General features: G+C 38.7%; 1 protein-coding gene across 6 annotated transcripts in view; it reads right to left on the bottom strand.

Annotated features, from left to right (window-relative positions):
* LOC106869620 (splicing factor 3B subunit 2) overlaps positions 1-22,339 on the bottom strand; it is a 31,278-nt gene extending 8,939 nt beyond the window's left edge. Inside the window, exons 1-17 of one of the 6 annotated variants that reach the window (XM_089349456.1) lie at positions 22,219-22,290; positions 20,926-21,048; positions 20,334-20,394; positions 18,126-18,186; positions 15,539-15,847; positions 14,172-14,304; positions 13,299-13,849; positions 11,133-11,250; positions 10,015-10,157; positions 7,758-7,885; positions 6,410-6,488; positions 5,259-5,375; positions 3,607-3,693; positions 2,948-3,022; positions 2,585-2,737; positions 1,818-1,967; positions 542-631 (exon numbers count right to left, since the gene is read on the bottom strand). In XM_089349456.1, coding sequence (XP_089205582.1) covers positions 542-631; positions 1,818-1,967; positions 2,585-2,737; positions 2,948-3,022; positions 3,607-3,693; positions 5,259-5,375; positions 6,410-6,488; positions 7,758-7,885; positions 10,015-10,157; positions 11,133-11,250; positions 13,299-13,849; positions 14,172-14,304; positions 15,539-15,847; positions 18,126-18,186; positions 20,334-20,350 — 2,211 coding nt within the window. In that variant the 5' untranslated portion in view covers positions 20,351-20,394; positions 20,926-21,048; positions 22,219-22,290. Of the gene's footprint in view, positions 1-541; positions 632-1,817; positions 1,968-2,584; positions 2,738-2,947; positions 3,023-3,606; positions 3,694-5,258; positions 5,376-6,409; positions 6,489-7,757; positions 7,886-10,014; positions 10,158-11,132; positions 11,251-13,298; positions 13,850-14,171; positions 14,305-15,538; positions 15,848-18,125; positions 18,187-20,333; positions 20,395-20,925; positions 21,049-21,625; positions 21,749-21,875; positions 21,982-22,218 lie in introns of those variants that run through there. The other 5 variants (XM_089349454.1, XM_089349455.1, XM_089349457.1 and 2 more) reach the window with 5 other exon arrangements.
* Between the last annotated feature and the right edge of the window lie 4,546 nt (positions 22,340-26,885).

Below are 26,885 nucleotides of genomic sequence, written 5' to 3'. Positions count from 1 at the left end.
CCTTGTTACTTGTATAATTTGGAAGCATCAGCTCAAACTGCTTGGCCATGTGTGTGTGTGTGTGTGTGTGTGACTGTCCCAATACCATTTGACAACTGGTGTTGATGTGTTTATATCCCCTTGACTTAGTGGTTTGGCAAAATGGCAAAAAAAAAAGACAATAGAATGAATACCAAGTTTAAAAAAGAAAAACAAAGGTTCAAGGGTTTGCACATTTCAATATTGTTTTCTAGTCATAAGGTGTGATGATGGGAGAAAGAGTATGATAAAGGTGGGGAAAAGGAGGAAAACAAGGAAGAAGATGGATAAGGACAGAAACGATGAAGAATAAAGCTTGAAGGCACACTTAATCATTTGACCAACAAGCTGTAATTAATGAGCCAACTTAATCGGAATTGAACTGCAGCTACACAAAAGCTAAAATAATACCCTTGATAATGGTACGGTTGGATTGTTACTAACAGGCTCTCGATTACAAAAATAGAAATTGGTTAATAAATATATGTAGGAATTCATAAATAAATACATTATAATAACTTACTGGACCAACTGGCATGCCCAGGGCTGTTCTCAGTTCATCAGAGAGATTACCAGGTTTTTTCTCTTTAAGACGTGTCTCAAATTCTTTACCCTGAAATATCAAGTCATAAGAAGACATATATATAGATAGATAGATAAATAGATAGATAGATAGATAGATAGACAGACAGGTGTACACACACCCAGTACAAAAATTATAAATAACATGAAGACAAGGTAAAACAAAAATAAACACAAAATGTGTATTAGTTTTACGCTCAGCAAAAATAAATGGAAAATCTTTTTTGTTTTGAGCTAATGCTCTTGTAACAGAAAGAAAAAATGAGGAGAGAACAAAAAAAATGGAGAGAAAAAGAATATATTTCAATCAGATGGTCACTTATAGGAAAGTAAGAAAAGGTTACTTGAGGTGTGAGTAGCAAGGGGGGACAACTGTGAGAGGTGAGTTGAGGTGTAGGTGGTTAGGGGGACATTTGTGAATCTGGCACGTATATATAAAATTACATCTATTGCATTACACTCCAAAAAGATGACCGAGAAGAAAATTTGAGCTACTTCACTGATATCTAAAGTTGGAGACTCATCAGCAATAGAAGTCATAAAGTACAAATGAATATAGTGTTAAATTATAGATTTATAACATTTTTATACATGTTTCAGTGACTGCTATGTAATGATTATATAAGATTAACCTTATACAATTTTTACTCAAACATCACTACATCAGAACTTGTTGCATCCTGAGGGGTCATGAGTACAGTGACAAATTTAGTGTATAAGTATGGGTTCATCAGGGCTCGGTTCTCAGTTAACTCTTATACATCATAGTCTTTCAGGCCATAACAGAGGAATTTAAAACTGGCTGCCCATGGGAACTACTATATGCTGATAACTTTACTCATTTAGTAGAATCTGTAGCAGAATTGGAAAAGAAATTCACAGTATGGGAGCAAAACCTAGAATCGAAGAGCCTTAAAGTTAATCTAGCTTTTTAGAGATTACCAGAGCACTTCATTTCTGCATAATATAAAAAAAGGGATTATATTTTTAGAATATGGTTTCAATTGTTGAGCTCTTGGTTTAAAGATGCAAGAAACAAAACACACACACACACACATAATATTCAATTCAAAGGTACTTGACTTCATTGTATTCCTTGCATGCATGCATTTAGGCAGAAAAAATGTAAAACACTTAGAAAAAAAACAGACTTCAACTTCTGATATGATAAAAAATAAATAAAAAAAAAAGAACATGAAACAAATATCAGGATTTACCTCATAATAAAGATCCCCATGAATGGTCAATTTTGGTTTGGTTTGCCATCGGAAGAAAGCATCATGGAGTTTTTGGTAATCAATATCAATCTTGCCAAGTTTAGGACGCACTTTCTCACGCATCTTTGCTTTCAAGGTTTTCTGATCTTCCTGGAAAATACAATCCATAAAAATGCTACATAAAACTGTAGAGAATATAACCCCACAAAAAGTGAATATTAGCAGTCTTGTTACATGTTCTTTTCTATCCATTAATTTCATCTTTAATATTGGTTTTAAATTTTGCCACAGGGCCAGCAGCTTCATGGGTGAGGCTAAATTGATTATTTCAAATCCCATTGCCCAAATCCCTTGCAAAGCTTTGGTCAGCCTGGGGCTACAGTAGAAGACATTTGCTCAAGGTGCCTTGCAATAGCACTGAACCCAAAACCACATGGTTGGGAAGTGAACATAACCATACAACTATGCCTATATATCATCATGAATGCTCTTCCTAATGTCAATCCCATTACAAAGTGTACTGGGTGCTTTTTATGTGACACCATCACCAGTGATTTTAATGAGACCCCTTCACCACTGCTTTTTATGTGGTGCCATCACCAATGCTTTTTATGTGGTGCCATCACCAGTGCTTTTTATGTGGTGCCATCACCACTGCTTTTTATGTGGTACCATCACCACTGCTTTTTATGTGGTACCATCACCACTGCTTTGTATGTGGTACCATCACCAGTGCCTTTTATATGTAAATAATTTATTAGGCCTACCTTTTCAGCCAAAGCAGCCCTCATTTCCATAATTCCAGTAGCTTTGATAAAATCTGGTAGTTCAAAAGGTGGCTTTTCAATACCTCTCTTTCCTTGAAGGTATTTACTCTTAAAACACCAATGACGTGGCACTGGAACCGTATTCCTGGTGGCCTGAAGCAAAACAAAATTAAAATATAATCCAATCACACTATCCTGTTTCATTAAACTCAAATATTTTCACAAAATCTTAAACAATAACATCATTATGTATTTTTTGTAACTAAAAAAAAAAAATAATAAATTCTTCTTTTCCAGTCTAGAAAGTGGCAAAGAATAAAGTTACCAATAAATTTCAAGCAAAGAGAACAAAGAACAACTTACTTTGAGTTGTACAAGCAGTCTTGGATCCTGAGCTGTAGCATCATGCATCTCCACTACATCAGGTCTTGATACAAGCTAGACGAAAAAAAAAAAAGTAAATACATAAAATGTTATTTCCATTATGAGAAAGAGAGCTTTTAAAACAAAAGTCAAGGATATTGATCAGAATGTTCTGGATATTTCTTTTGTCTTTCTCCTTCTTTCTACATAAATCCCATCTTCCTGCAAAATGCTCTCCACAATCAGAAATCATTAATATGCTTTAGTGTTTTATATTTATACATGTGTGTGATCATATGGGTATGCATGTCTATGTGTGACCGTGTTTGTTTGTATCTGCATCTCTCAATTTCTGGTGCGTGTATGTCTGTGTGTGATTGAGTGTGTCTCATTTTCTGGTGTGTGTGTGTGTGTGTGTGTGTATCTCATTTTTTGATGTGACCGGTCCTTTCTCCAGCTCATTATATGCTCAACAATACGAACAATTTTTATTCCCCATACTACAGGCCTGAACATATAACCTCCCTGTCTAAGCTGATCATGAATTGCATTGACTTCACTAGTCAGGTAAAATTTGGAAGGTGCACGGGCACTGCAATTTTTCTAAGGGTACATATGTTTATAAGTTACCAAACATCACAGAAACCTTGTAAACTTACCTGTTTTAATTGTGCAATACTCAAGCGAGTGAGTTTCTTCAACTTCTTCTTTGACAACTTTGGTGCCTCATCATCAGCCACTAAGTCCTGTTAGAGAAATAATGCAATGTTGCAGTGAATAAACTTGATTCGTTTGACAATGAAATTATTCAATAACCAAAAGGATAAACACCTAAATAAATTTAACAACGAAATACAATTTAAAAAGAGAAGAAGATCAAACAGAAACATTCCTGGAGACAAACCACAATAAACAAATAAAATATAAAAACTTCATCGTAAGTGAGAATCACAGAAAATTATCTCAGCAAAACGAGAAGAAATTTACATGCCAATGCCATGTGTCAGCACCATGTAAAAGCACCCGTGCCTAATACCACATGGAGTGCACCTGTACTGATGCCACATAAAAGCACCCATGCTTAATACCACATGGAGTGCACCTGTACTGATGCCACATGAAAGCATCCATGCCTAATACCACATGGAGTGCACCTGTACTGATGCCGCATGAAAACACCCATGCCTAATACCACATGGAATGCACCTGTACTGATGCCACATGAAAGCACCCATGCCTAATACCACATGGAATGCACCTGTACTGATGCCACATGAAAGCCCCTATGCCTAATACCACATGGAGTGCACCTGTACTGATGCCACATGAAAGCACCCAATACAATTTTAAAGTGGTTGGTGTTAGGAAGAGCATCCAGCCACAGAAACCATGCGAAAACAAGATGACTGGTGCCTGGTGCAGCCCTCCAGTTTGCCAGCTATCATCAAACTATCCAACCCATACCAGCAGAGGGAAAACGGACATTAAATGATGATCTTCACCTACCACCACCTTATCTCTCCCTCTATGCACCAATGATGATGATGATGCTCCACTTTACCCAAACGATAACCTGAAGTAGCACTGAATCACCTCCTAGCCAACCCTTCCCCACTACCCTTATCTCTCAATAACCCCTTGACTCTACTTTTCCCTTTCCTTTCTATTAACCATTTTATCTTTCATGCGGCACTTCACCCATCCATGTACCAGGATGTGGTAACAATGCTTTTCCTTCTACTCAACCCTCACATCACCTTCTCTCTCTCTCACTAACTCTTGATACTATCTGATCCCTAATCCTCCTGTTACTCCCTCCCCTAACACTGTCTCAGTTATTGTCTCCTCGACCACCCTCTTTCAACAATAAACCTAACTCCAATACGATCCGTCCTGGACCCCAACAAACCAGTGCTGGCTGTACAATCCGTAAAGGGGTTGGTATTAGGAAGGGCATACAAAAACGTGGTCCACCCACCCACCCATGCTTAATACCACATGGAGTGCACCTGTACTGATGCCACATGAAAGCACCCATGCCTAATACCACATGGAGTGCACCTGTACTGATGCCGCATGAAAACACCCATGCCTAATACCACATGGAATGCACCTGTACTGATGCCACATGAAAGCACCCATGCCTAATACCACATGGAATGCACCTGTACTGATGCCACATGAAAGCTCCTATCCATATCAGCATATGGTATGAACATAAAACAACAACAATGCTGCTGCCACCAACAATAAAGTCTGAATGCTATAACGGTGATATTAAAAAAAACAAAAAAGGGAGGAAGTAACTCACTTCATCATCGTCTATAATGAGTCCTCGAGCCTTTATAGGAACTTCTTCAGGTTTTTTTTCCTCTTCTCTTCTTTCTTCTGGTCTTTGGAAATCTTTTGGTTTTTCAGGATCTGCAATCTTCAAAAGAAATAAAAAGCAAATTATGGAAAATAGAGAAATGATAAGAATTATACAACTACATTCATTATTCCAGAAATTAAAAAAAAAACCCTTTAGCATTTAAACCAGCCATATCAGACCCAAATATTCTATCTATTGTTATGTTCAAACTGGTGAAATCCAGCCTCACGCACCTACCCTACAATGTCATTTTAAACATAAACAATCACATCAATCTCTTGAAGCTTTGAGATAATGCAGGATTAATTCAAAACAATATGAATAGATAAGCATCACATTTGATAGAGTAATCTGAATACTGAAGAGATAAGTCAATTTTTGATAAAACTCATTAGATAAAGTGACTCAAAACAATTGCAACTCTGACTTCAAATATGTTTGAATATAAAATCAAAGAAGAAAAGATCAGTTTTTCTAGAATTAGGATTAAGCTTACAATATAGAAGATCACTTTGAAAAGTGATGACTATGAACAAATTACATTGATGTATGTTTGGTTTTCTTTTTTAAAGCAAATGATTCTATTGTCCCACACAACTAAAGACTAAATGTCATAGAATTCTAGCCTGAAATATTCCCCAATGAAATCTCACACGAAACAGAAAAAAGATTAATTACTGAAGGAGTTAAATTCATACTACAAAATAATTTTTCAACTTCAATATCAGCATTTATAAATAAATACCTAGGGCTGTAATGAGAATAAATGTTGCCCCAACATACACCAATTTAATCAAAGCATACCTAGAAGTCTAAATAATTTTGCTTTAATTTTATTGCAAATGCTTAACAATTCATCTCCAGCTGTAATTTATTTATAAAATATACTGTAACCTTACAAATATAGTATATTAGGAAATAAAACCACAACTCTTCCTTCACTGTAAACATTCATGTGATTGTAATTGCTGTAGGCTTTGCAAATGTTGCTCGGAAGTTAATTATTGTCTTCAAACATGAAAATATTGTGCAACATAAAACAAAAATTAGTAAAATACTTTTCATATGACTTCCTAAATCCTAATACATACCTTGAAATTCTCAAATATCTTTGCAAAAACATGGTAGTTAACATCAAAGTGGCCAATATCTAACTGTTCTTGTACATACCTGAAAATAAAATAATAGAGAGTCAACAAAATGTGTGTGTGGACCCAAAATTATTGACAACCAATAAAAGTAACAAATGAAATACATTTTTTTAATGAACTATACAATAAGATTAAATGTTTAAGATAGGTTGTTAAGATTATCATTTCCTGACTATCAATTTCATATCTGAAGTGCATATTGACAATGCTGAGAGAATGTGCCAGGCAACTGTGGAGAAAACAAAACAAGAAACAATACTTCTAGAAAAATGGCAAATGTTCAACTAGAAAAACATGAAAGAAACACACCCACTCAACACAAGTGTCCCCATCCCCAGGAGTGATTAAGTGCTAGGATCAGGTACCTGCCATCCACATCACTCACTATGACAATCCCCACTAAGCCCTTAACACTGTGCGCCTCTTCCAATGATGATAGCAACTGGGCTGCCTCACCTGTTGAAAGTCACATGATTGTGTAAAATTTTCAACCAGCAACATTGAGTTGTGAGTGCCATGTGGATTATAGTCTTGCTGGAACATGCTTGCTCACCAACCACCCACCTATTTGATGCAGAGTTTGACCACCAATGTTATGCAGATAGTAGCAGTGATCCTGTGAGAAGTGAGGTCACAACCCCCAGGATCATCAGATATGATGGAAATATGGTGTGCATCACCTTCTTGGGATCCTTATTTATGAGCCTCATCAACCCATTCAAAGCAGGGTTCCAAACAACCATAATGGTGAAATGTATGTAGGAACAAATAATATAAACTTGTGTCTACCATAGTTTATGCATATATAATGATTTTGCTTAGTCATAAGGATACTAATAACCTGTTGTTAGAACTGAGGGAGTTCCAGCAACTCAAAATCCAAAAATTCAATGTTTTCAATGTTGTAAGCAGCCATATGTGGCTATGCATTGTTGGGTAACAATAACACTTGCTTTGACAACTGACCTCAGTGTTTGGTGCTGGTTTCAGCTTGTTGGCCAGCATTTCAGAGTCATTGCTCATCATCAGTCTGGAGCAGCATGGCCTGCTAGCTGTCAATGCCTATCTGCCTTTGAAAACATATTTCAAGTGAAATACATTCACTAGGGCTAAATAACAGCAGCATTCTTCCCTTTCATGGGACTGTCCCATTAAGTTGACAACATACTATCACTTTATCATGCTGCTACTGCATAAATCTCTCTCAGAGAGATTTAGAAATATATTATTTCTATAAACTAAAATTAATTCAACTGAAAATCCAAGATTGAATGAAATCTATACTTACTCTATTTCCACACTTCGATCATTTTCATCATCTTTAGCAGGTTTTTTCTTTAAGTCATTTGCATCTTGCATGAATTCTGGATGTTTCTTCTTATTCTTCTTTTTCTTCTTCTTCTTTCTTGTCCTGTTCTTTAATATGTAAAAAAAAAAGTATATAGAAAAAATGAGATTTTCAAGTATTAAACATGAAAAAAGCAATTCAAATCCATGTTAATGCAAATAAAGAAATAAAAATTACAATAGACACATACATACATACATATATATATATATATATACAATTATGAACACACACACCATCATATCTACCTACCTACCTACCTAATTGCTGTTGCTGTCATCATCATCATCACTTAACATCTGTATTCCATACCAATATGGGCAGCAGGATGGTTCAACAGGAACTGGCAAGTCAGAAGACTGCACCAAGCTCTACTGTCTGTTTTTGCATGATTTGTATAGCTGGATGCCCTTCCTAATGCCAACCACTTTACAGAGTGTACTGGCTGCCTTTTACATGGCGCCAGCAGCAATGAAGTCACTAAGTAACTTGCAAGATGTGACCCTTCAACTGATGGGAATAGTGCTGAGGGACAGAAAAGGTGTCTTGCATTAAAAGGGAAATATGGCTTTGTCTGTCTGTCTGTCTATATATATATTCTTTTATTTGCTTCAGTCATTTGACTGCAGCCATGCTGGAACACTGTCTTTAGTCGAACAAATCGACCCCAGGACTTATTCTTTGTAAGCCTAATACTTATTCTATCAGTCTCTTTGGCTGAACTGCTAAGTAATGGGGACATAAACACACCAGCATTAGTTAAGCAATAGTGGGGGGGGGGGGACAAACACAGACACACAAACATACACACACACACATATATATATATATATATATATGTATATACGATGGGCTTCTTTCAGTTTCTGTCTACCAATCCACTCACAAGGCTTCGGTTGTAGAAGACACATGTGGCTGGTAAGCAAGCTACTTACCACACAGCCATGCCTGCCCCTATATATATATATATCCCTATATATATATATATATATATATATATATATATATATATGTTTTGCAAGTTCCCAATTAGAAATCGCATATTGAAACAGATATTGTTGTACTTCAGGATGGTCCTTTTATTTATTTATTTTTTTTTGCCAAATAAACGCACACACATATTTTTTTTCTTTGCTCATTTATTACTGTTATTTTATCATTTTAACACCTGGCCATTGAATGGACTAAGTGGAGCAAGAACACACACGGAAACGAAGAGTGTTGCTGAAGAGGTCGCAGATGTGTGACGAAAGATAAAGATGAGAGGAGTGATGAGGTACCAGCCTTAGCTGTAAGGTACAACTCTACTTTCAGAACATCTTCCTGACCATTTGAGAATATACATTTCCCAGTGCTTGTTATTCCTAAGCATGTGCCACATGCAAAACCTGTTTTCTGTTTTCATCTGCCTCCTTGCATTTTTTAATTATTTATTAAGCTGCATATGACTATTTTGGATTATATATATGCACCATTCAAGCATGGCTGACGCCAGTGTCACCTGACTGGCACCCATGCCAGTGGCATGTAAAAAGCACCATTCAAGCATGGCTGATGCCAGTGCCACCTGACTAGCACCCATGCCAGTTGCACATAAAAAGCACCATTCAAGCATGGCTGATGCCAGTGTCACCTGACTGGCACCCATGCCAGTGGCATGTAAAAAGCACCATTCAAGTGTGACCAATGCCAGTGCCACCTGACTAGCACCCATGCCAGTTGCACATAAAAAGCACCATTCAAGTGTGACCAATGCCAGTGCCACCTGAGTGGCACCCGTGCCGGTGGCATGTAAAAAGCACCATTCAAGTGTGACCAATGCCAACGCCACCTGACTGGCACCCATGCTGGTGGCACATACAAAGCACCATTCGAGCATGGCTGATGCCAGTACCGCCTGACTGGCTCCTGTGCCAGTGGCACGTAAAAAGCACCCACTACACTCTCAGAGTGGTTGGCATTAGGAAGGGCATCCAGCTATAGAAACTTTGCTAAATCAGACTGGAGTCTGGTGCAGCCTCCTGGCTTGCCAGTCCTCAGTCAAACTGTCCAACTTATGCCAGCATGGAAAGTGGATGTTAAACAATGATGATGATGACAATCTACACAAAATCTACCATGTGCAATACTCAATCAAGCATTAGCTGTAGATTTCGACATATATTGTCAAATATAAGTTTAGAAGCATAGGACTAACCTCTTTTGCCTTTTCTTGACTTTTCATATCGTCATCTTCCTCATCAGCATCATTTAGAGTTGCACTTGTAATAGATATACTTGTAACTTCCTCATCATCCTCATCGTCAGCATCAGCTATTCTGACTTGATTTTCTGGTGCTTCTGAAAATAAAGATGTTCCAAAGATATCAGAAACTATTTTTCATTAATCACTTAAGCTTTGATCATGAGATATGTTGTAGCACGTTTTATTTTGCCCTAATAATAAGATAAATCACAAAAGAATCCTGTTTTTTAACAGGTTATGTGGAAGGAATCTGGGTTAGAGGGAGACCCAGGAAGACATGGGATGAGGTGGTGAAGCATGACCTTTGAACGTTGGGCCTCACAGAGGCAATGACAAAAGACCGACACTTCTGGAGGTATGCTGTGACTGAGAGGACCCGGCAAATAAAGTGAGTTCACAGCTGTAACCTACACCAGTGTTACATAACCAGCCCACTCAAAAGTACCTTGGATCGTAGGGCGACATGCCATGGTTGAGGAGACCTATTGAGTCAAGAACATCAACATCAAATCAAATGGAAATTGTAGTTGTGACCCCCGTGCCAGTAACACGCAAAAAGCACCATCTGAACGTGGCCGATGCCAGTGCCGCTTTGACTGGCTTCCGTGCTGGTGGCATGTAAATATATCCACTACACTCTTGGAGTGGTTGGCATTAGGAAGGGCATCCAGCTGTAGAAACACTTCCAGATCAGATTGGGGCCTGGTGCAGCCTCCTGGCTTCCCAGACCCCAGTCAAACTATCCAACCCATGCCAGCATGGAAAACAGACGTTAAACGATGATGATGATGATGATGCATTTAGTTGCCAACGCAATCTCTTATATTAACAAATCAAAAAGAATATTACAATTATTATTAGCAACTTTTGACACAGAAAGGTGGCAATAAACATTTCTATCAGAGAATTATTGATATCCAACTTCCAATTAAAAGATATGAAATCGATCAATAGACAAACAGATTTCATCTAAAATCTAATGTTGTAATAATAAACTTAATGGCTTTCCTGCACATATTACTGGTACACTGAACTGTGATGATAGTATTGAAAACATTCAAAGGTCTTACCAGTTTTATCTATATCTTCTGATACTGCACCTATTTCCTGAGCACGCACATCCATAAAAGCGAGAATCTTTTCTAAAGCCTGGGGCAATTTTATTTCTTTCTGCTGTCGTTCAGAAGTCTGTCAATATAAAAGGAAAGAAAGCAAAAAAAAAATAGTAAGAGATTCTTGTATACAATATAGAAGTTCAGAATTTGTTTATTTGTGAGTGTATTCCTTAAGTTTTGTGAAAACACTCCATTACACACCCCGCAAAAGTATTTTAATCTTTCTTGCATAAAATCCTTCCAGTACAATTCTGGGCTCTGGAACCCAGAAGAGAGAAAAATTCTGTACTTTATTTTATCAACAGAGAAAAGAAATTTACAACCTTAGATGAAATAAGACAACAGAAAACAAAAAAAGCTTGCATACACACAGACATATATATGAAAAATACACTTCTAACAGTGAAAGTCCATACACATCCATAAAAAGCACAACACAAAGATACATTCACAGGAAGTGTGCATGATTGTGTTGAGCGAGATCGTGCCAGTGCTGCTGGACTGGCTCCTGTGCAGGTGGCACGTAAAATACACCATTTTGAACGTGGCCATTGCCAGTACCTCCTGACTGGCCTTCATGCCGGTGGCACGTAAAAGCACCCACTACACTCTCTGAGTGGTTGGCATTAGGAAGGGCATCCAGCTGTAGAAACTCTGCCAAATCAGATTGGAGCCTGGTGCAGCCATCTGGTTCGCCAGTCCTCAGTCAAATCGTCCAACCCATGCTAGCATGGAAAGCGGACATTAAACGATGACGATGATGATGATATATATATATATATATACACACACACACTAGCAATGCACTCTGGCATTGCCAGGGTGTTATCACCTACAGCCACATTGTATTATTTGTTCCTTTCTTATGCGCAGAATCGGCACATGAGGAGTATGAAGCAAACAACTCTTTTTTATAAACATGTTTTTCAGTCATTTTCTGATGAACAACACTGCAGTTGCTGTCTACCCAATTCAGTCACAAGATTCAGTTTGAATCCATAAGGAACACACATACACACACACACAAACTCTGTTTTATATATTAAGATATATACATATAATATTTATCCCTATTTAAAAATGGATGTATTAGAACACAGAATACTGTGATAATTACCATGACAGAACTTCTCACATGGACTTTTGGTGCATAGAAGCACTCTTGTTATATCACTAGCAGGAGATAAACCAACTGCCATTGCTACCAGAGAACCAGATTGCATGATTTTGGCCTTGTCAATGGTAGAAGCTCAACAGCTGGAAATAGCAGCAACCCAATCAGTTACAGGTGTCGCAAATAGCCAGTGGGCTTATTAAAAAATAATTGATAGCAACAAAAGCAGTATTAATACTAAGATGTAATGTTTATCCCCACTTAAAAATAGATGCTGTGTTAGAAGACAGAATAATGGAATAGTTACCAAGAGAGAACAGTTATTTCATTTCAATATTTGTTTATTAATAGGCATATTTCTATTGCGCAGGACTGAGATCAGATCTGCAGCTCCATTCCAATAATATTTTGTGTAGTAATATATTTAAGTTATGAGACCCAAATGACACATGGCTCTAATTGAATCGTTGGTATATGTTGTGCGTGAGAGGGAGAGTGTTCATCATCATCATTTAACGCCCGTTGTCCATGCTGGCATGGATTGGACGGTTTGACTTGGCTGGCACGCTGGAAAGTTGCACCAGGCTCCAGTCTGATTTGACATGGTTTTCTATGGCTGGATGCCCTTTCTAACACCAACCACACCGAGAGAGTAATGGGTGCTTTTTACGTGCCACTGGTACAGGTGCCATTTGCATGACACCAGTATCTGTCACGACTGCAATTCTGCTCGGCTTGATGGGTCTTCTTCTCAAGTACGACATAATGCCAAAGGTCTTGGTCATTGCTTCCGTGAGGCCCGACAGTAGAAAGGAACTCGGCCACTTTGCTCCCATGGGGCCCAACACTCAAAAAGAACTCAGCCACTTGCCTCCGTGAAGCCCAACACTCAAAAGGAACTCAACCACTTGCCTCTGTGAGGCCCAACACTCAAAAGGAACTCAGCCACTTGCCTCCCTGAGGCCCAACATTCAAAAGGAACTTGAAAGTGGAAATTTCAGACTTACCTGAGATTTTGAATCTATTGCTGTCGTAGTGTGAGTTGCAAGGTTAGACTGAGCAGCAATGATATTTGCACTGCTTGAATTGCCCGAGGTGGATGTAGAAGAAACTATCGGTACACTTGGTTGACTGGTCATTAAAGACATAGGCGGTTGTAGTGATGGTGGTGGAGGTGGGGGAATAGTCTGTTGCTGGGGAGGAGGCTGGTTTGTTAGGGTGGCTGCTATCTGAGGTGGTGGCGGAGGTGGCATACCCTGAGGTTGCGGTGGCATCCCTTGAGGAGGAGGGACTCCTTGATGTGGGGGTGGGATACCTTGTGGGGGTGGAGGAGGAGGAATGCCTTGTGGAGGGGGAGGAATACTCTGAAGAGAAGGGGGAGGAGGTGGTGGTGGTGCCATGCTCTGTGGAGGACCTGGTGGCTGCAATCCTGACGTTGGTGGTGGTGGTGGAGGCGGTGGCGGAGGTGGACCACTAGCCTGGGTCACAAACTGTGGAGGGGGGAGCTGATTATCTGAACTTTGAGGGGGTGGTGGGGGTGGAATAGGCATCATTTGAGCTGCAAGAGACAAAATCAGGTATTTTATTAGTTATTATAGTAATATATTAACATTTACATGTATTAATATTTAAAATAATAATTTCTTATGCATTGGTGCCACATGAAAAGCACTCCTGCCAGTGCCAGGTATAAAGCACCCATGCTAGTGTGACATGTAAGGCACTTGTGCCATTGCAATACATAAAGCACTTGTGCTGGTGCCGTGTATAGAGTACCTGTGCAGGTGTCGCGTTATTTTATCTTTTAAATGATATCAATTCAAAGACATGAACAACTAAATCAAAACAGCAAAACATTGAATTAATGAAGAGATGGTCACCTGATTGCATTTGGTGATGCATAAACTTTTGTTGTTCTTCTTTCTGTGCAGCCTCTTGTTGTTGTTGCATGATAGCCAGTTGTTGTTGGCGCATCATCTCTGCTTCATCTGCCTGGTGCTGATCTAGAATCATCTGTTGGGAAACAAAATGAAAAAAAAGAAAAAAAAACCATTAACAAAGCAAATAAATTTCTCACCAGAGACTAACATGAACACACTGTGAAGTGGTTTAACCCTTTCGATACCAACCCGGCTGAAACCACCTCTGGATCTATAGTGCAAATGTCTTGTTTTCAAAAGTTCTGAATTAAAATCTTCCACCAAGCCTTAATCACAATTTATGCTCTTAACACTAGCTTAATGATAACGAAGTTATTTTACTAAATTCTTTGTTATATTTAAAATTAATTGAAAGAATCACAGAGCATCTCAACAGAAATATGGTAACAAAAGGGTTAATGGATATATAAGACACCACATGAAGCAACACTTGAATATAAATAGAACACAAAAATATACTAGAAGTGCAAGTATTCAAATTTAAACCAATAGCATGATACATTAATGTACTCATATCCAATTTTAAATATTATCATAAATCTCTTTAGTACCACCTTGATAATGCTTGTCCATGAGGGGCCCTGTCCTGTCGACCTTCTCTCCCAACCCACATTTCATTCCCTAATATCCAAACAGCACTGGTGCTAGTGTCATATAAGAGCACTGAGTACATTCTGTAAAGTGGTTGGCATTAGGAAGGGTATTATCAAGCCATAGAAACCATGCCGAAGCAAACAAGTAGAGCCTGGTGTGGCTCCTGGCTTTTGCCAGCTCCTGCCAAACTGTCCAACCTGTGCCAGCATGGAAAACAGACAGCAAATGATGATTTCTAGCTTCTCACTTCAAAGGGAAACTTCATTCTTTAATTTCTTTCTATTTGCTTTTTTGCTTCTGAGTCTCCTTGCCACTCCCTATCAAACCAGACCAAGGTCTACATTCCTCACTTGCAAAAGTTTCAGTATTTACAATTATCTACCATTCTCATTTTGTGTTAAGTAAAAAGTCCATCTTTCAATAATCCTTAATAGTCTTCATCTCTCTTCACATTTTGTACTCATTCATAACTTCTGTATTTCTATTAATATTCCCATTCTGGTGTCTCCCACATGACCATTGCAGACACCAACCACAACACATATAACTGCCATCAATTCTTAAAGGTTTCATAAAACCAATTCTTTTGACTTTTACACTTCCTACTAAGAATAAAGCACAAAATAGAGATGCTGATATCAAACTTAAGCAGAGCAGAGGTGCCTTTCTTGTGGAGGTTTATGGATCATGGGATGAAGAATTCTCATAGTTACCCTTTGTTGTTTTATTAGCATCTGTTGCTGTTTTTCAGCCTCTAATAATTGCTGCTGCTGTTGAACTTTCTCCATCAATTGAAGGTATTCTCCTCCAGCAGCAGAAGCAGCAGGTGATGCATTTGGGCCAGAGGGTGGAGGCGGTGGAGGTTGTGGTAATGGTGGTTGTGGTGGTGCTTGCTGGGACATGACAGCTGCTACAGCTGCTGCTGCTGCTGCAGCTTGCTGCTGATGCTGTTGAAGGGCCAACATCTGTTGCTGGAGAACAACTTTTTGTTGAAGTTCTTCGTCCATTTCAGAAGGACCAGCCTGAAGAAAAAAAAAAGAAAAGAAAAGAAAATGTCATGAAATTAATGATTAGAAATAAAAATACTAATTGCTAATACAGACATTTTGTTATTTTAAAATAATAGAAATGCTTAACAAGCTGGAAAATATTTCATCTGAAAACAAATGTTGAAACAAAAATGTATTAATTATTGTTATTCATTTGTTTATATTTGGTTACAGGTTCCAGTCTTTTGTCACCTTGACATCTTCCACTTTTGGTTTCCAGCATAAATTCTTGCATTCTTTCACCTGTTTTATTCCTTCAACTGCAGTTATGGTAGGGCACTGCTATTAATAGTTTCAACTGCTACATTGATCTTCTCCATCACTCTTCCCGCTACAGCACAACTCCTGCATATTTCTCACTCTCTACCCTTACCATTCACACTCCCTGGAACCAATTCCATTTTTTTTCCACAAACTCTCAGTATCATCCCTTACTTCCTTAATTTCTCCTATCCTTCCGCTATACAACCTTCATTTTGCAAATGGTTCCCTTCCCCTTATTACCTCTCCCTTCCTCCCTCCCACCTCATGTACCTGACTTCACTCCTAACAATTTGCACCTCTTTCATGTATCACCCCACCCCACACCATCTCTGCAGCCACCTCCAACAAATATTCATAAATGACCACACCCCCACCCACTCTATTTCCCTCTATCCATCTTCTACTTGCCTCTCACACTCCCACAAACTTGCTCACCCACCCATACCACTTCCCTTTCATTCACCTTCTCGCAACTTGAAGATATGCTCAGATACATCTTCACCCCCCATTCTCTTTTCTCTTCTAGCTGGGGTAGGCAAGTATCTCCCCTACATCAAGACACTTGTTCCTCTCCCTCTATTATTTGTTATATTTAAAATTAATTGAAAGAAACACAGAGCATCTCAACAGAAATACAGTCACGAAAGGGTTAAAGGTAAAGAAAAAAAGACTCATTGGATAATGCAGACATACTTCTAAGTAGCTATGTTATGGCTAGAATAACTTTAATCATAGATCTGCTCAATCACAGATGATCTGGGGCTAAACAAGGAATCAGGTTTTATAAATGGCACATACAGAAGTAGTAAAAATAAATTCAAGAGGAAAATCTCAGATAAACAAATGGAGAATAGACTTCATATTGTAAATACCAAATTTCATGATCCACATAAAAATTAGACAAAGCTAAGATAAATTGATATTTTTTAAACATATTTATTCCAGTGTTGAAAACACGCATGTGGGCAGACATGGAAAAGAAAACATGTAACAAAATTGTTAGAATGGGAGGAGTGACATGAGCTACAAAAGCTATAAATTTGAAACCTTAAATGTTAACATTGTATTCACTAGTCTGAGTGGCTGTGTGGTAAGTAGCTTGCCTACCAACCACATGGTTCTGGGTTCAGTCCCACTGCATGGCACCTTGGGCAAGTGTCTTCTACTATAGCCTCGGGCCAACCTTGTGAGTGGATTTGGTAGACAGAAACTGAAAGAAGCCAGTCATATGTGTGTGTGTGTGTGTGTGTGTGTATGTTTGTGTTTGTCCCCCCCCCCAACATCGCTTGACAACGATGTTGGTGTGTTTATGTCCCCATAACTTAGTGGTTCGGCAAAAGAGACTGATAGAATAAGTACTAGGCTTCCAAAGAATAAGTCCTAGGGTCAATTTGCTCAACTAAAGGCGGTGCTCCAGCATAGCCGCAGTCAAATGACTGAAACAAGTAAAAGAGTAAAGAGTAGTCTGTAGCAACAGCTATAAATTTAACTCAGAGAAGTTAAGTTTCTTCATTGTCCCAAAAATCACCTTGGTAATGCTTGTCCATGAGGAGTGCTGGTACCACATACAAAAGCACTGGTGATGGTGTTATGTTAAAAGCATTGGTAATGGTGCCACATAAAAAGCACTGGTGACAATACCCAGTAAATAACACCCAGTACACTCTGTAAAGTGGTTGGCATTAGGAGGGGCATCCATGCCAAAACAGACAATGGAGCTTGGTGCAGCTGTCAAACCGTCCAGCCCATGCCTGCATGGAAAATGAACATTAAATAATGATGATGATAATGCTTGTAATAAAACTTTAAAGCAATGAATGTCCCCATAACTATTATCTCCTTTAAGAACTGGTTTCCATTACAATGTCTATTCACCATTCTTCAAGGTAATCTAAAAAATACTATTATCAGATAACGACAAACAGCCACATTCTCAAGCAGAATATGCAATATGCTCATAAGAATAAAAATATATAAATTAACATACATCTTCATCCGATGCAGGATCCAGGTCCACATCTGATCTTGAAGGTTGCTTCTTCTTGTTCCTGTTGAAAGAAAATTATTTAAACAAATTATATCACACTTGTCTGTAAAATAAATCCTTATCAATATGATGTTAAGTTTCAGCAGAAAATATTTATCTAGTTATATATTTGGTTAATCTTAGGTTTATCTACAGTTGTTTAATAATATATTAATGCATCAATATGCATGGACAGTTAATATATTGATTTTGTAGATTGCTGTAAAAGCACCCACTACACTCTCGGAGTGGTTGGCATTAGGAAGGGCATCCAGCTGTAGAAACTCTGCCAAATCAGATTGGAGCCTGGGGTAGCTATTTGGTTCGTCAATCCTCAGTCAAATCGTCCAACCCATGCTAGCATGGAAAGCAGACGTTAAACGACGATGATGATGATGATGATGTATATTAAGTATCTCAGGCCACCTTCGGTCATGCCTGACCATGGGTATCATGTCTATTCATTTATTGTCTAGGTTGGTCTGATTGGCTTGAGCAGCGCCTCCTGTAGCTATGGAGACCAATGTGAGAATGACAGTCTCAGTCGCATCTGTGTGTAGATTCTGGTCTGTCGGCTATCGATCCCTTATGTCAGGCTCGCTTTTCTGCAGCTGACAGCTTCTCTTCACCGATCCGTAGCTGTTTGAGAAGTGTGCTTTTCCACCTGGTGCGGTCAACTGCCAGGTCCTCCCAGGAGTTGATGTCAATGTTGAGCACCTTCATGTTCCTCTTGCACACGCCCTTGTACTTCAGCTGCGGGTGGCCCTTGTTCCTCTGTCCTGCTGCGAGTTCTCAGTAGAGAATGTCTTAAGATTCAGCTGTTGTCCATACGGCAAACATGGCCTAGCCAGCGTAGTCAACGTTGTCTCAGCAAGGTGTACATGGGAGGTCAGCACTAGTCAGGACATCGGTGTTGGTCACCTTGGCCTGTATAATGACCTTATATATATATATATATATATATGTATACACAGGGTCGGCCTTAGGAGGTGTGGGGCCCAATTGGTAACAATTTTGGTGAGCCTCAGGTTCCCAGTCAACTTGCACCAAGGTCTAAAGAATCATAAAAATATAAAAATCCAGCCATTGAAACTATGCTACCATGCAGTGCTATGTAAAAGCATTCAGTCCATGCTGTAAAGTGGTGGTGTTAAGAAGGACATCCAGTTACAAAAAACATGCCAAACCAGACAGGTATCAGACGTAGCCCCTGTCAAACTGTCCAACCCATGCCAGCATGGAAAATGGATGTTAAATGATGATGATGATGACCTCCTTTAGTTGCTGAGAATCTAAGTAATTAGCAAACCTTCCTCCCCTGACCAGGCTTCCATTCAATGCAGAGTGAACTCTGTTGCTTCTACTGCTTATATAACACTAGTAAGCTGTGTATCACCACAGTACAAGTACAATTAACTCTCACACAGTGTCTCCCTTGGAAATCTCCCACTAAACACTTTCCTAATCTTTTATGCTTGGAAATAAACTACTCCATAACATCTCTGGAGGCACCCAATGGAGCTTTCCAGTTTGGGGGAGCCCACAGTGGCTCTTGACAATGCTCACCTCCTCAAACTGAAATTAAAATGATTCCCTGAGATTTATTAACTTTTAACATCTTGTTGAAAATTTTAAAGTTAAAAACCTCAATCCTGTAATGATTTTCTTCCAGAACAGAGATGTGTGGATGTTAATAAGTTGTTGCATGAGAAGTTGACTGAACTGCACAAAATAGAAGTCTTTTACAATGAATCATTTTTTGTGGCAATACAAATACAAAAAATAAAATACATAAATTATTAAGAAGCACTGGTGCTGGTTCCACATAAAAAGTACTGGAGATGGTGTCACCTAAAAAGCACAAGTGTTGGTGCCATGAAAAAAGCACCCAGTACTCTCTGTGAAGTGGTTGATATTCGGAAGGACATCCAGATGTAGAAACCAAGCCAAAACAAACTATGGAACCTGGTGCAGCTCCTGGTCTTGCCAGTTCCTGTCAAGCCGTCAACCCATGCCAGTATGGAAAAGGGGCGTTAAATGATGATGAAATTCTTAGCTTGAAAGCAAATTTTCTTTCTACAGAAAGAGGTAAATCAGTTAAGGAACACTAACTCATGCACTGAACCAAAAACACACAGGAAGAAATAAAGCTTTTCAAGCAAAACTTACCTTGAACGAGATTTCATATTTGTATTTCAAATTTGATCCTAGTTGACCAAAATGGACAATTCTGAAAGGTCAAAAAAAAAAAAAATTTTAATCAATAATTTTAGAAAGATTTTAGTTTCATGTACCATACCTATTCCTCTCATTCCTTTGTGCTCTGAATTCTAATCTAATCTAATCAACCTAGCATTTAATCTTTTCAGATTCAATAAAAAAAATAAACACTTATATCGAAATGGGCAACCACATGACTCCAGGTTCAATCCTATTGCGTGGCACCTTGAGCCAGTATCTTCTATTATGGCATCGGGTCGACCAAAATCTTGTGAGTGATTTTGTTATACGAAAACAGAAACAAGCCCATCACACATAAGTGTGTCCCCTATTACCGCTTGACAACTGGTGTCGGTGCGTTTACATTCCCGTAACATAGCTGTTCGGCAAAAGACACTAACAGAATAAGTACCAGGCTTAAGTACTGGAGTCGATTCATTCGACTAAAAATTCTTCAAGGTGGTATTCCAGCATGGCCGCAGTCTAATGGCGAAAGCAAGTAAAAGAAAGAAAGATGGGATGAAGAAAGCAAGGCAATTACCGCAAAACAAAATCCTCCAGAATGCGAAGATAGTGAAAGAGAATGACAAGATAGGAGAAAATGTTGTCAGTGGTGGAACTCTATAACACCATTATTTCTGCTGGTTTTTAAGCACAATTAGATCTGAAAATTAGAAAGTTTGTTGTTTATGTAATGTTGCTTATAATTAGACACTTCTAAGTTATCTAAATACACATCTCTCTCTCCTCGCAATACACGTTTTTAAGATTACATTAATTTGCCTCCCTCAAGTAAACAATATTCCGCTTTCATTTCGTTTCAGTAATCTAAATCATGTTTTTATACATGCCCCATTTCTTCGAAATTCACCAGATTCACCGATAAAAAATAATTAAAATAAATAATGAACATGATTTAACAGCAGATCAAAATAATTAAAATAAGGATAATAAGCATGAGTTAACAATAACAGATAGAGATATAGGTGAAAGTGTGGTCAGTTTGTGATGTATTCACACCGATGTGTGGCTAAAGGGATAATGTGGGTATAAAAAATAATAATAATGAATGTTTAAAGAGGGAAAGAGACGGTGATTGTACCGTAAGATCACCAAAGAGACAAAAAGAAAAAATGAGGGAAGGACTGTAAAATTTGGAAGTGTTTTATACCTATTAGAATATTTAAAACAACAAATTAGTAATTATGGCAATAATTATGTTAATTATAATTAGTAATTACATTAAGATTAAAAACAAGTGTAGTTTGGATTTGTTTCTATTATTTTCAAACATTTAACAGCGATAAAACAATATAAACGAACGATTTAAATGTGATCCGGAAGAGAAATAAATAAACTTTCCGAGTAAAATGTTTTCTAAACGAACAAAAAAGTGTAAGAAATTGACCAAAGAAATTAATTCAAAGTTAAATGAGGAGAGTGAAATAATATAGAGAAGCAATATAGAGTTGATGAAGGAGAGAAACTCACCGAGGAATTAATTTAAAGTTTGATTTAGGGATCGAATAAACAAAACATAAAAATTCACAGAAAGAAATCCTGGGCCAACGCGGTCATTAACAGGAAGTTTTAGCGTAAACTGGATTATAAGGTCGTAATAATGTCAATTGTTTCAGTTTATACAAAAGTTTGTAAATCGTTCAATGTTTCTAACTTTAATTCTAAAAATTATAACTATAAAATGATAACATTCGTTTTGTTATATAATTCAAAATTATATATATGCAAATATCGACTGCATGAAAGAATATTCTTATTTAATAAAAATATACGTTATATATTTCCTAAAACCAAAATCTTGTAAATTTCTTACGTTTATAAGGCCTTTATCCGAAAGAAGTCCAAAGTGCAACAAATATTCCTTAATTATTGACAAAATATCTAAATAACGACAGTAATTAAAGATTGTGCCGTAAATGATAATTTAAGACCAAAGGAGTTATCTCCCTTCTTCATTGGTTACTCTTAGGTCAACATTCCCAAAGCTTCGAATTGAGAGCCTTCAAACCCAGACTATGTGTTTTGTATGCATGTCATTGCATTATCCGATGTATCTCTTCTTTGTTCAAGATTATAAACTGTGATTTGAGGGTCATCGTTTTTTTTCATTGTTGTTTACTGCCAGGCCATCTCTGATCTGGTTGGCTTTTGATCAAAGCAATTCAACTGTCATTCCCACCACCACGTCATTCTTTTTGGTTTTTAAGAGTTAACCTAGTAAGTAGGAAAGCAGATAAATCACAAATCCCCTCAGGTAGATGGCCCTGCTCACTATGCAGAAAAGGAGTAGGTAGTAACTCTATAAGATGTACCCGGTGCAAGCTATGGACACATAAGAGGTGCAGCAATATCAAAGGCAGATTAACTACGAAGTTAGTTTTTGTATGTGGCAGATGTTCAGGTGCAATAAACACTGTAAACAAACAGGAAACAACTTCTATCTCATTCCAGGGAGAAAAACTAGAGGTAGTCAATAGCTTCCGCTATCTGGGTGACCAAGTTAGTAGTGGGGGTGGGTGCGCTGAAAGTGTAGCTGCTAGAATAAGAATAGCCTGGGCAAAGTTTAGAGAGCTCTTACCTCTGCTGGCGACAAAGGGACTCTCACTCAGAGTAAAAGGCAGACTGTATGACGTATGTGTACGAACAGCCATGCTACATGGCAGGGAAACATGGGCTGTGACTGCTGAGGACATGCATAAGCTTGCAAGGAATGAAGCCAGTATGCTCTGTTGGATGTGTAATGTCAGTGTGCATACCCGTCAGAGTGTAAGTATCTTGAGAGAAAAGCTGAACATAAGAAGCATCAGTTGTGGTGTGCAAGAGAGACGATTGCGCTGGTTTGGACATGTGGTGAGAATGAATGAGGATAGCTGCATGAAAAAGTGCCACACCCTAACAGTTGAGGGAACCTGTGGAAGAGGTAGGCCCAGGAAGACCTGGGCTGAGGTGGTGAGGCAAGACCTTCGAACATTGGGCCTCACCGAGGCGATGACTACTGACCGAGACCTTTGGAAATGTGCTGTGCGTGAGAAGACCAGGCAAGCCAAGTGGGATCGTTGCCAGTGCCATCTTGAGCGTGACCGTTGCCAGTACCACCTGACTGGCCTTTGTAGGGTTTTCGAGCGAGATCGTTGTCAGTGCCCCTGGACTGGCTCTTGTGTGGGTGGCACATAAAAGACACCATTTCGAGTGTGGCCGTTTTCGTGTGGGTGACATGTAAAAGCACCCACTACACTCTCTGAGTGGTTGGCGTTAGGAAGGGCATCCAGCTGTAGAAATTCTGCCAAATTAGATTGGAGCCTGGTGTTGCCATCAGGTTTCACCAGTCCTCAGTCAAATCGTCCAACCCATGCTAGCATGGAAAGCGGACGTTAAACGATGATGATGATGACACATTTGTATGCATTAAAAAATTCACTACATGACATTACCAACTTGCTTTGAGTTGCTGAAGGAGCAAATAAACAAGGGAAATACTGAGTCAATATGATGAGGTAGAACCAAGCATGTTTTGTGTCTGTATGTGCATTGGTCATTCGGTGGTGTCTGTTTATGTTCTGCTACTGTGTTGGGTCGTTCATGCTGAATATGTGGTTCTATGTTGGCTGCTTGACTGGTGCAAGTTACTTGATAATTCGCCTGGTGATGGCTATCTCCACCATCCCTTGACAGATTGCTGTATTTATAATGGTCATGATAGCTAGAAGGATAGACATACCAAGGAGTAATTTCTACCTATGTAAGTTGCCTCCTGTCCACTTGAACCTTAAATGACATGGCTCAGGTTGTAGGTCAAAGGGAAATCCATCCATTACTTTTTGACAGGACAAAGAAATTTCTTTCATGCCTGTTTGGCCAGTGGTGGATCAGATGAGCAAGAATCCTTAGATTTGGTTTCGAATCTCAGCTCAGAAAAAGGAAGTGTTAGTTTTTACACTAACCCACTTCTAACACTGTTAATACTGTTCTGACCTCGTCTACAGAATTCATATTTTTTCTGTCCAAGTGATTTTGAAGACTGTGGAATAAATGATAATCAGATGAGGCAATGTCTGGCAAATATGGTGGGTGGGGCATCGTTTCCCATTCAAACTGCTCCAGCCTTTGGAATGTCATCCTTGCTGTATGTGGCTGAGTATTTTCCTGAAAGAACACCTTTCATCTTGAAACCAAAGATGGTCGTTTTCCTTTTTGCACTGGTGTCAATGAATGGTTGAATGACCAAATTGAAGCTTTTCTGCTTGGTCCTCAACAGTTACAATGGGATTTTGTTCCACCAGGATTTGCAGGACATCCTTGTCAAGCTCTACAAATCTTTCAGAACAAGGCACATCTTCTAGGCTGTAGTTTCAGGCTTGGAATTTTTGGAACCACTGTTGACACTGGCTTATGCTTATTGTCTGATCCCCATGTACTGCATTAATATACCTCACACTTTCTGTTGTGTTGTTGCCTTTATTGAACTCATAAAGCAAATTATGCTGAATAAGCTCCTCTGTCACTTAAAATCAAACTGCACTCTTCAAAACTTGTGCTAAGAATAAAGATAAGGTAAAATTGCTACCTGCTTTAATAGCAAGTTGATGCAAGTAGTTTATCCTGTTCCCCTCCAACTTTTAGTTCATACAATTGAAAAACCCGTATTATTTATGGGATGACCCAATATTTTTGTTATGGTAGGGTGTTACACTGAAGCTTCACAAACTCTAGCTGTAATTCTTCTGAAACAGAAGCAACAGAAGCAAGGGCGGTGGAGAAGCAAAATGCATGAATTCCTTTTTTAATGTCAAAAAATATTACTGCATGCAGATCTAAAATTAGAACTTCATATTCTGAGCAATGTGCATCAGTCTTTTCTAGAAGTCCGTCAGATCAGAGGGGAATGAAAGATTGAATATCAAAATGGGAACACTAAGTTCAGGGACTTCATTTTCTTTTTTAACCAAGAACAACCTGATTTCTTCTGACAAAGCAAAATCCTTTACAGAACACTTCTTTTCTTTCCAGGAGTCGGTTGAGTTTCCATTTAACACCCTAGCACCAGGGCTGAATTAATACCCTTAAAAAATTTTGGTCCGCTCATATATAATTCAAAATATCAACAATAAGAATTGGAATTGTATGCCAAACATATCTCTTGTTTTTGTTTTGTACAAATCTTGAAAAGGGAATCAAACCATCAGGTAATAGATGTTCTTAAAGAATTCTTCATTTGGGTTGTCGTTTTAAGGAGGTTTGCTTCCATATGAATATGAGTGTATGCATACACACATGTATTTCCATCATCATCATTTAACATCTATCTTCCATGCTGGCAGAGTTGGATGGCTTGACAGGAGCTTGCAAGCCAGACAACTGCACCGAGCTCCATTGTCTGTTTAGGAATGGTGTTTACAGCTGGATACCCTTCCTGACACTAACCATACTACAGAGTGGACTGGGTGCTTTTTACATGGCAAGGTCTGCTAATTACTGATCCAATTGTCCAATCTACTCCTTGAATAAGCACAAAGGTGGCTGAGTACTCTACAGGCATGTCTACCCAAGGTACAATTTTTCAGTGAGAACCAGCTTGACAGTATGAGCAAGGCCGGACCTTTGAACAGGGCATCAAGCAGTTTCCTTTTCACTCAATTTCATTAACAAGGTTTGAGTTGACCCAAGGCAAAAAGACACAGCCTCAAGATATCACACAGTTCAAACCAGGGAACTCATGATTTTATATCTCTTACAATAAAGAACACTGAAATCTGTTTGAGATTTTTTATTAAAAAATATGTTTATTCTTATCATAAATAAAAAAAATGTCCTTACTGAAAATGACAAAACATTGGGACACTTTGGAGATTATTGTTCTTGGACTGGTGTGATAGTAGTAGCTGTGAAAATGCTAGCTGGTCAATATGTGTTGCTGTCCCCATCTGTCTGTTGTTTTGTGTTGTCATAGCACTCTGGTCAGTTGTTCCTTCAGCTGCTCTCTTCCGTGTCTGGTCTCATGTTTTATGTCCTCCTTCTGTTGTTAGTGGCTAAGATCCCATTAGTTGCTTCTGCTGTTCTCTTCTGCGTCTAGTCTCATGTCCTCCTTCTGTTATCAGTGGCTAAGATCCCATTGGTTGCTTCAGCTTCTCTCTTCTGGGTCTGGTCTCATGCCTCATGTCCTCCTCCTGTTGTCAGTGGCTAAGATACCATTGGGTTCACCACTTGTTACAAAGAAATGTCTTTTGGTGTCTCTCCTTTGCCATCTGTTCATTACGTTTGTGCTGTTCCAGTGCCTGAGTCAGGTACCACTCATCATCTGTTGTCTGTGGGGTTAGCTGTGCTGAATATATATAGTGTAGTTTGGCTCAGAAAGAAGCACACCCAGATTTTTGTAATGATGCGTCTGATGAAAAATTCAGAGGTACACCAACCACAGTGACATAAAAATCCATCCTTCCATCCATATCAAAATGTGCCCCAACACAAGATACTCCACCTGCA

The sequence above is a fragment of the Octopus bimaculoides genome, chromosome 3 (genome assembly GCF_046866305.1).
Source record: "Octopus bimaculoides isolate indiv1 chromosome 3, ASM4686630v1, whole genome shotgun sequence".
Classification (NCBI taxonomy): Eukaryota; Metazoa; Mollusca; class Cephalopoda; order Octopoda; family Octopodidae; genus Octopus; species Octopus bimaculoides.
Note: the sequence above shows the minus strand (reverse complement) of the source record. Positions and strands in the feature narration are given on the sequence as shown.